General features: G+C 39.2%; 1 protein-coding gene across 1 annotated transcript in view; it reads right to left on the reverse strand.

The window, feature by feature from the left end:
• LOC135558732 (transient receptor potential cation channel subfamily A member 1-like) overlaps positions 1 to 8,613 on the reverse strand; it is a 12,138-nt gene extending 3,525 nt beyond the window's left edge. The window contains exons 1-19 of the mRNA XM_064992810.1: positions 8,529 to 8,613; positions 8,115 to 8,302; positions 7,724 to 7,874; positions 7,318 to 7,493; positions 5,173 to 5,280; positions 4,899 to 5,007; positions 4,631 to 4,776; positions 3,944 to 4,080; positions 3,790 to 3,838; positions 3,595 to 3,694; positions 3,397 to 3,497; positions 2,842 to 3,011; positions 2,206 to 2,370; positions 1,924 to 2,038; positions 1,522 to 1,688; positions 1,265 to 1,355; positions 1,095 to 1,154; positions 859 to 957; positions 553 to 623 (exon numbers count right to left, since the gene is read on the reverse strand). Of these exons, the coding sequence (XP_064848882.1) occupies positions 553 to 623; positions 859 to 957; positions 1,095 to 1,154; positions 1,265 to 1,355; positions 1,522 to 1,688; positions 1,924 to 2,038; positions 2,206 to 2,370; positions 2,842 to 3,011; positions 3,397 to 3,497; positions 3,595 to 3,694; positions 3,790 to 3,838; positions 3,944 to 4,080; positions 4,631 to 4,776; positions 4,899 to 5,007; positions 5,173 to 5,280; positions 7,318 to 7,493; positions 7,724 to 7,874; positions 8,115 to 8,186 (2,087 nt within the window). The 5' untranslated portion in view covers positions 8,187 to 8,302; positions 8,529 to 8,613. The remainder of the gene's footprint in view (positions 1 to 552; positions 624 to 858; positions 958 to 1,094; positions 1,155 to 1,264; positions 1,356 to 1,521; positions 1,689 to 1,923; positions 2,039 to 2,205; positions 2,371 to 2,841; positions 3,012 to 3,396; positions 3,498 to 3,594; positions 3,695 to 3,789; positions 3,839 to 3,943; positions 4,081 to 4,630; positions 4,777 to 4,898; positions 5,008 to 5,172; positions 5,281 to 7,317; positions 7,494 to 7,723; positions 7,875 to 8,114; positions 8,303 to 8,528) is intronic.
• Between the last annotated feature and the right edge of the window lie 1,872 nt (positions 8,614 to 10,485).

Below are 10,485 nucleotides of genomic sequence, written 5' to 3' on the forward strand. Positions count from 1 at the left end.
GGAGGGAGCTGAAAGTCCGTATTGCCCAGCGACAGCCCCGAAACCTGAAGGATCTGGAGAAGGTCTGTATGGAGGAGTGGGCCAAAATCCCTGCTGCAGTGTGTGCAAACCTGGTTAAGAACTACAGGAAACATGATCTCTGTAATTGGAAACAAAGGTTTCTGTACCAAATATTCTGTAATATCTGTACCAAGTTCTGCTTTTCTGATGTATCAAATACTTATGTCATGCAATAAAATGCAAATTAATTACTTAAAAATCATACAATGTGATTTTCTGGATTTTTGTTTTAGATTCCATCTCTCACAGTTGAAGTGTACCTATGATAAAAATGACAGACCTCTACATGCTTTGTAAGTAGGAAAACCTGCAAAATCGGGCTGTGTATCAAATACTTGTTCTCCCCACTGTATATGACCTACTATATTCAGTAGCATGGCATACACAACTTTTAATTTGATGGTGCCAATATTTACAGTGTTGGAGACAGTAGTATGATGCTAACGTTCGTACACTATATACAGGTATATGCCGTCTAGAATTGTCACTCACCATTTCATTTCCAGATACTTCTTGCAGACAGGATGGGTCAAAAGCTCTATGCGGTTAAATTTCACCATGTACTAGTAAAAACAATACACACACTTTGATAACACATCAGATAATTCTGTTTTCCTTTCATTCATCTAGCAATGTTGTGTTGTGGGAATGACATATACACCTATGACCTGTTCCTGATACTGTACCGTTTTGTTTTCAAATGTTAGTTGAGGAAACTTCATTGCCCTTAACTCTGGAGCAAAATACCACGTTTGAAAACTGTGAAGTTCAGTCTACAGTATTACAGTGGATACTCACGTTCAGAGCAGTGAGAGGCTGGAAGTCAAAGCTTTTGTCTGCTTTTGCAAGCTTAATGACATGCATGGGAGCTTGTAGCCATCTGAAAGTGTACTCGATCTGTTGTATAAAAAAATATATATATTATATTACAACACATACCCTAACTGGAACTTTTTTTAGAATTTGATTAAGCAATAATGAATCTGAGTTTTAAATAAGTAATATCAGATATAGAATAGAGAAAACAGACTTACAGAGTAGTTGGTACTATTTATGTCATCATCTGACTCCTTTACACAAGTGTCCAAAAGATGCTGTGGAGAAACACTGCACCGTTGCAACATTGACTGGGAAATGGGAGAGATTTGTATCCATTTCCTTTATGATAGTTTCCTTCATGCATAGTTTGTTGGATACAACTAACCTTGAATGACTCTGGCAGGAACTCTATCATGTCCATGACAACGCATCGCTTAGTTGACTTCACTTTGAACAATAGCATAGCCTCAGCACATCTGAAACAAGCAGGTTATATTGTACATGTCAACATGACATTGTCATGCAATTCAACTCAATAACAATCGTCAAACACATCACTGTACTGTCAAAGCATCATAACAGCACATACTGTAAGTAGTTACGAGAATAAGTATCCACTGTATGTTACAACATTGGACCAACCTCTCATTGTGGATGACAGCGATGGCTGCGTCTTTCCTGCCGTTGAGAACAGCTTCGTGGAGGAAGGAGGCATCACTCTTGTTGAGCGTTATCTGGGCCCCTCTGTCCAGGAGCAGTGTCACTGCAGCCGCATGGCCCTCTCTGGCAGCCAGATGTAACGCTGTGTTCTGCACCAACAGTAAAACATAGCACTTTGAAATCAGAACAGAGGATTGTATGTACCTGCAACTATAACATTTAGATGAACTTTTTTTAGAAAGAAGAATGATATCTGTATAAGTGGAATACTTCCTCTGTATTTCAACATAGACATCTTACAACCCTTAAGCAAAATAAAAAGGGAAAAGACAAGGATGAGCACACCTCAGGGTAAGGGAATGTAGAAAATGAGAGAAACCAAACCTTGTCTTCATCTGTTTTGTCCAGCAGTTTGATATTTGATGCCAGGAGTATGATAATGGTCTGGCTGTATCCCTCTGATGCAGCGTGATGTAGACATGTCCAACCTTTATAATCACTGCAATGGCATACAGTAAACATTCATTACTAATTACATTCATTATTAAAAGATAAAGACCCTGGTTTTCACTCAACAGACCGTAGTGTAATTGAGGTTGGGGACCTCTACAGGTGCTGATGAGGGTAATACTGTTGTGTGTGTGTAGCAGGTCTGAAGTACTGTACCTGTGGAACAGTGCTCCTTTCCGCAGCAGCAGGTCCACCACTATAACATGGCCGCCACGGGACGCCAGGTGGAGGGGAGTCATACCCCTCTCATCTCCCTCATTCAGCAGTCTGGTGTTGGTCATGCTCTCCAGGAGTCTGTGGCAGGTGTTTATCCTCCCATACCTGGAATAGAAACGATTGCTCATGAAGATGTTATCAAAGACAAATATTCTATAATATATGTACATCCATTCTCGGACTTATACATTCATGATATGTACCCATTGATTCTTGAAGAATATAACTTATGAGCTTAGCTCAACTGTCGTACCCCATCAGAATGCAAAATATAAGCGTGTTTTACTACAATGTTTGTAAACAAAGAAAATGTAAACAAACACTATATAGCCCCAAAACATGGTTCAAACTATAATGTTGATATCATAGATGGTCAAGCCTTGCATCCATTCCTCTGTCTATGAATTTGAGAGTGATTACATTTCTCCAGCACAATCCCTCAGCTTTTTACCAAACCAGGGAAGGGCTGGCTGCTTTGTTATCGTTTCTACTGCTGATTGCTGCTTTAAAGGTAAGTCAACTGGTCAGTCATGTATTAAAGGTTTAGAGGGTTGAATTTATTCAGAAGTAACTCACTCGGCTGCGAAATGCAGTGCAGATTTCTTCTGCTTTGACTTCTGGTCCAGTGAGACGTTCAGTCTGAGCATGTTCTTCACTGACTCTGGAATGCCCAGTCTGCAGGCATAGTGCATGGGAGTACAACCCTCATCGTCCTCTGCATCCAGAAGCTCTCTCACACTGCTGCACTGTGTAGGAACAGATGATATGAGAACTTTGTCACCTCAGGAGTTTAACAAACCAAGTGTAAACTGTCCTCTAGATCGAACAATGATTTGCAAATAGTGATGGTTTGATTCTACATGTTACTAGAAAATACATGGTCTCAATATTTCACCTTCAATACAATGCCTAACAGTGTTGCGTTTGTTTCAACTTCTCTACAATAGGTGGCAGTAATGCACTACATCTTCCTACAAGATCCCCACAAGAATAGAAAAATATGAGCTCATCTTTGCAATATTGAGAACTTATGACTATGCCTTAAAAATGAACTTGGACCTTGTGGTCATTTTGGAGGCTTCATCATTGTTATTAAAAGTTCTGTCAGGTCGATGAATGGTAGAATATTACCTTTAAGAATTCTGGAGGAAGGTTTGTCAGACCTTTAGGCTGCAAGATGGCAAGGTGAAGGAAATTGCAGCCATGTTTGTCTTTTATTTTCAAATTAGCCCCTAAAATAGGAGATAATGAACATGGTTATAACAAATCATACAATAGTGTAAACTAAATGTGGGAGACATACCGTACGCCTTTCTTTGAGATACTTACCATGTGTAAGAAGAAGGCTCACTGTTTTCCATGCGCTACAACTTGTTGCCAAAAGCAGTGGGGTATGACCCTTACAGTCAATGGCATTAATGTCTCCGCCCTGTCAAAGAAGAAATATGAATAGGATAAGATTACGAAACACCGGAAATATTCATTCTGTTCTCTTTCAGGTGGTTCTTTTCATGTTCTGTTTACCTTTGAAATGAGGTATTCAGCCAATTCAACATGGTCAAATATTGTTGTCCTGTTGGTGAAACACATGATAAAAAAATTAAGAAAGCGGGATATCATTTTTACCCCAAAACATTGTCCAATGAAAATATATACGGTGTACACTACAGTATTTTACTTATGCAGTGGAGTTTGGCAAGTTCCATCTGTGAGATTGATGACATCACAGACTCTATCATGTGCTGATAGCATGAGTTTGACGGCCTCGGTTGCTCCCTGGGTGCAGGCAAAGTGGAGGGCTGTGGATTTGTCACACTGTAAAGCAAAGCACAAAGACATGACAGAGAATTTGTTCTTAATTGACTCGCCTAGTTCAATAAAGGTTCAATAAAAAAATAAATAGATTACAACAATCAGACCAATTTGAAATGATGTCAGGATATGACAGATTACAGATTAGATTTAGTGGTCATCTTCCAATGTCTCGTGGGAGTAACATGAACTGATAATGTACTAATTATGGGTGGATGATTATGGAAGCATAATAACCTATTGTTACTTACCGTACCACATTGTATGAATCTCAGTTCTAAGAACCTTTCAAATGAATGCCTGTGATATTTACATTGTTTTCTATTGGAAGAAAAGGATCATTAAGGTTTCTAATTGGTATTTTTTATTACTCAGAAGCCTTCTAAATACATGTGCTTTTGTCTATGGTTCTGAGGAAGAACCAAAGTTATTTTTGTGTTAGATTTTGAAATCCAGACACATGAGTATACGGTATATGATATTTGTAGATGCAGTTTGAATGATTATTTACATGTCAAAAGCTTCTTAACTTCATCATCACCAGTCGGAATACCTGTTGTTGGTCCATTTTAGCTCCCTGTTCTATGCAGAGTTTGATCACCTCCAGGTTGCCTCCACGGACGGCCAGATGAAGAGGAGTACTGAATGATTTGTCCACATAGTTGATGTGCGATTCAATTGAGTAACCTACTTCCTCACCTTCAGCAGAGAAAATGAGTGAGTAAGAATTATCTGATGAATATTGTTTGATTACCAAAATATAAAACAATATGTACAGTAGGAGGGACATTGGGGCTCGGAGACATATGTTTCTTATTTACCTTTCTGAAGAACCATCTGCATTGATTTCTTGGCCCCTGCAAAGGCTGCTGCGTGAATGGGATAATGCCCCAGCTTGTTCTGTTGACATAGTCTGGCTCCATATTTAAACTGAGAACAGCAGATGAAATTAGTGCAGATAGTAGCAGTTACATTACAAAAACGAATGTAGGACACCAATAATGAACAATTAATCACACACGTCTCCTTGTTCAAACATGCAAGAACAAACCATTTGAAAATTATACAGTGGCCATATATTCAATATTCACACACAAGTAGATGGAGAGCTTCATGGTTATCAACACAGCAGGCCAACATTACAGGTGTGTTCCCCAGGTCTCCCTCCAGGTTGGCATCTGTGTTGCTGTGAGACAGCAATAGCTGTGGAAAAACACAATTACATATAATACAGTATCATATACACTAGACTTTTCTTCTTACATGTTAGTCATTTAGCAGACACTCTTATCCATAGCGACTTACAGGAGCAATTAGGGTTAAGTGCCTTGCTCAAGGGTACAATGACAGATTTTTCACCTAGTCGGCCCTGGGATTTGAACCAGCGACCTTTCTGTTACTGGCACAATGCTCTAAAATCTAGGCTAACTGCCACCCCTAATGTCATGTAATATACAGTGCCTTGCGAAAGTATTCGGCCCCCTTGAACTTTGCGACCTTTTGCCACATTTCAGGCTTCAAACATAAAGATATAAAACTGTATTTTTTTGTGAAGAATCAACAAGAAGTGGGACACAATCATGAAGTGGAACGACATTTATTGGATATTTCAAACTTTTTTAACAAATCAAAAACTGAAAAATTGGGCGTGCAAAATTATTCAGCCCCCTTAAGTTAATACTTTGTAGCGCCACCTTTTGCTGCGATTACAGCTGTAAGTCGCTTGGGGTATGTCTCTATCAGTTTTGCACATCGAGAGACTGAAATTTTTCCCCATTCCTCCTTGCAAAACAGCTCGAGCTCAGTGAGGTTGGATGGAGAGCATTTGTGAACAGCAGTTTTCAGTTCTTTCCACAGATTCTCGATTGGATTCAGGTCTGGACTTTGACTTGGCCATTCTAACACCTGGATATGTTTATTTTTGAACCATTCCATTGTAGAATTTGCTTTATGTTTTGGATCATTGTCTTGTTGGAAGACAAATCTCCGTCCCAGTCTCAGGTCTTTTGCAGACTCCATCAGGTTTTCTTCCAGAATGGTCCTGTATTTGGCTCCATCCATCTTCCCATCAATTTTAACCATCTTCCCTGTCCCTGCTGAAGAAAAGCAGGCCCAAACCATGATGCTGCCACCACCATGTTTGACAGTGGGTATGGTGTGTTCAGGGTGATGAGCTGTGTTGCTTTTACGCCAAACATAACATTTTGCATTGTTGCCAAAAAGTTCAATTTTGGTTTCATCTGACCAGAGCACCTTCTTCCACATGTTTGGTGTGTCTCCCAGGTGGCTTGTGGCAAACTTTAAATGACACTTTTTATGGATATCTTTAAGAAATGGCTTACTTCTTGCCACTCTTCCATAAAGGTCAGATTTGTGCAATATACGACTGATTGTTGTCCTATGGACAGAGTCTCCCACGTCAGCTGTAGATCTCTGCAGTTCATCCAGAGTGATCATGGGCCTCTTGGCTGCATCTCTGATCAGTCTTCTCCTTGTATGAGCTGAAAGTTTAGAGGGACGGCCAGGTCTTGTTAGATTTGCAGTGGTCTGATACTCCTTCCATTTCAATATTATCGCTTGCACAGTGCTCCTTGGGATGTTTAAAGCTTGGGAAATCTTTTTGTATCCAAATCCGGTTTTAAACTTCTTCACAACAGTATCTCGGACCTGCCTGGTGTGTTCCTTGTTCTTCATGATGCTCTCTGCGCTTTTAACGGACCTCTGAGACTATCACAGTGCAGGTGCATTTATACAGAGACTTGATTACACACAGGTAGATTGTATTTATCATCATTAGTCATTTAGGTCAACATTGTATCATTCAGAGATCCTCACTGAACTTCTGGAGAGAGTTTGCTGCACTGAAAGTAAAGGGGCTGAATAATTTTGCACGCCCAATTTTTCAGTTTTTGATTTGTTAAAAAAGTTTGAAATATCCAATAAATGTCGTTCCACTTCATGATTGTGTCCCACTTTTTGTTGATTCTTCACACAAAAAATACAGTTTTATATCTTTATGTTTGAAGCCTGAAATGTGGCAAAAGGTCGCAAAGTTCAAGGGGGCCGAATACTTTCGCAAGGCACTGTATGTTATTAGACTGAATAAATAATAGCATCCTACATAGAGGTGAGCTAGCTAGAAGTTTAGAAGTATAATAGAGGTGTATTAAAGAATGGAGGTGTGCTATAATTGCAGTGTACTAGAGTAGAGGTGAATGTGGGGTCAGGTAGGGGACGGACCTCGATGAGAGTGTTGTGTCCGAGGCTGACAGCCATGTGTAGGGGAGACATGAGGCGGCGGTTGAGGATGTTCGGGTTGGCTCCCAGGTCCAGAAGGCAAGCACAGCTCTCTCTCTGGGTCCTCTGCACAGCCCAGTGTAATGACGTGTTGCCCTCCTCATCACTGGCACTCAGTTCTTCACCAAGGTCACAGATAAGAGATTTTTTTTTCTTCAATACATCAATAATATACAATTGACAAAACTAAAAAAGTCCAGATTTGCGGGATAATGTGGGGACAATAAGGAAGATATTCCCTATGACCCGTGATACCACTGCATAAATAAAACATGTAAAAATAGTTTCAAGTTTTATGAATATAATAATTATATTAACATAAATACTTAAGTAAATATGTAAGTCTTACCATCTGGACCAGTCAACTGCACAATGAGCTGTATGGTGCTAATGTGCCCGTGTGAGGTGGCATAGTGCAGAGGGCTGGCATTGGCATGGTCACGGACACCCAGGTGGGCTGAGTGCTTTTCCAACTCTGCCGAGTCACCTTGTAGAGCCCACTGTGGCAACATCAGCACAGAACAGTACTCTATTACGATATGGTCTACACTACCACATCTACAAACTGAATTCTTAGTCAGATTATTCATTATTCATAACTTTGAATCTGCTCTAAACCCAGAATAAAATATATGTTTAATCAAAAATGTACACTACAATAAATATTTCTATATTTTTTTTTAAATGATAGCCTTCATATTCTATTAAAAAAGATATGGTATACATTATTTTTTACTTACCTCAAATATTTTGTCAGAAATCTGTGTAGCATCATCTCCGTACATCACAGACTGATAGGTCTTGTCCTGCATCAGGCCTGTCTTTAAGGGGCTTGTCAAGCTTTTCTATTCATGTCCACATTTCCACAAGGACTTCAACATTACATGTGGTTTGGCTTGTGACGGAATGCATAGAATAATAGTATGTTCTGCAATGGGTAAGAGCAGAGAATTTCAATTTCAACATACATATTAATATCTACAGTAAATATCTGTCAGTGCATAAGCACGGAGTATAGATAAAAAACATACAGTATTGCAAATAAACACATCCAGCAGACTGCATAACCTGCTGTAAAATATTATAGTAGGTTTATTTTAATTTTATTATACCAATGAGACCAACCAATAAGATATAATACATTATGTTCTTACCTTTATGTTCTCTGGGTGTGAGATGAGCTTTCTAGTGTCTGCTGTTATTAGAGGGAGGGTTTATATAGAGACATTTGGCAGATCGAATGACATTGCCTCTTGGTTGGACAGACTTTGGACTGACACTGGAGAGGGTTATTATCCTAATGTAAATGCATCTGGTCCATTGCGAGTTAATTGGAAAAACAGTACTTCCTGAAAAACAACATTAGTTGAAAATGAGGGGTAACTTTGTTATTTAGTGTAAACCTATGAGAATCACAGGCTCATTACAGCACTATGGTCCTATGATTTTCCAGTAGTAAACTCAAATAAATTAAATTATTCTTTCTTTGTTCCTAATTGTGTAATGACCACAATGGAATGGTCCTATTCACTTATGTTTTCACATCAATGTTATAATTTCATACCATTACCATAAAGAATGATTTAAAAACCAAGAAATTACATCATTTTCTATCAAAGCTGATATTCAATCTACATGGATTTTGGAAATGTGCTCATTTAGCTCTGTGATCCTAGATGTTTCAAAACTTAACATTTAGTGTTTTTTCACAATGCTTGCTGTTACACAAAGTCTGCTGTTTAAAAAAATACAACTAATGTATTCACAACTCTTTTGTCATTTACTGACTTTGGCTTTTGTGAACTATTTTATTATGTTATAGTTGTGCTGGTTGGTTCGCCTATAGTATGCATTGGTTGAAGCTCAGTGTTAAGTTCAAATCTAGCTAGCAGCTGTAGGCTAGCAGCTGTAGCTAGCTAGAAATCACCAGTTGGGTGAGAAGCAAAAGGAAGGTAGCTAACTAGCTAGCTAGGTAAGTATATTTTGCTATGGAAGGTTTTTCATATCGCTGAAGTAATCTGTGTAAACATGGGGTGGCAGGTAGCCTAGTGGTTAAGAGTGTTCGGCCTGTAATGCTGATTAAGGCAGCCTACTGCACCTTTCATTCAGAGGGGTCGGGTTAATTGCGGAAGTCACATTTCAGTTGTACAACTGACTACGTTTCCCCCCTAAACTGCTGACCTGGACACTTCTGTGTAATCAGAGCTGCTATTATAATCAGTTAGATGCAACAAATTTTGGTAAAACTGCAACACTGCTAATTTATAATGCATGCACAGGGGCTCACAAGTGGCACAGTGGTCTAAGGTGGTGCTTGAGGCGTCACTACAGACAGCCTGGTTCGAATCCAGGCTGTATCATAACCAGCCATGATTGGGAGTCCCATAGCAACACAATTGACCGTCATCTGGGTTTGGTCGGTGTAGGCCGTCATTGTAAATAAGAATTTGTTCTTAACTGACCTACCTAGTTAAATAAAGGTAAAAATGTAAAAAAAAAGAAAAAATGCACAGAACAGATGTGTGGCTGTTAGACGATCAGAAGAAAATCCTATCAGTGGCAGTCACTGCTGTTTAAGATGAGGGAGGACTTTTTTTAATGGGCATGGCCTTATTTATATTACAGCATATTGGATGACTGTCATTCATATTCCATTCACCCAGCTCAATGTTACATTGATAGGTTTAGACATGATACTTCAATTTTCCCTATACCCATCATGAGGTTGCTACAACGTAGCCGACGAATGAAAGTTAGCAACTTAGATGCATAGGTCGAGAGACATTTGAGTAGTCAAGGTGACAGACAGTGACACATTCAATAATACCTTGCACACTTTTGCATGCATCTAGCTGACCTAAGTTGTCATCATTAGTCCAACAGTTGCAAATGAGAGTTTTAAGTGGACAAATTCAGGTATATTTTTCCCCGTTTCATTCCGTTTTCTTCCGTTTAAGAAATGTTTTTCTACAGAATTGGCTGGAATTAATGTACCGCTGATCACAAGCAAACACAGAACTAGCAGCCACATACAGTATAAACCACATGATCACTTTGCTTGTTGTATATATAAATCCTTCTCGCTTCTACACTCTCTCCTCCTCTCACCTT

Source organism: Oncorhynchus masou, chromosome 17 (assembly GCF_036934945.1).
Source record: "Oncorhynchus masou masou isolate Uvic2021 chromosome 17, UVic_Omas_1.1, whole genome shotgun sequence".
Taxonomy (NCBI): Eukaryota; Metazoa; Chordata; class Actinopteri; order Salmoniformes; family Salmonidae; genus Oncorhynchus; species Oncorhynchus masou.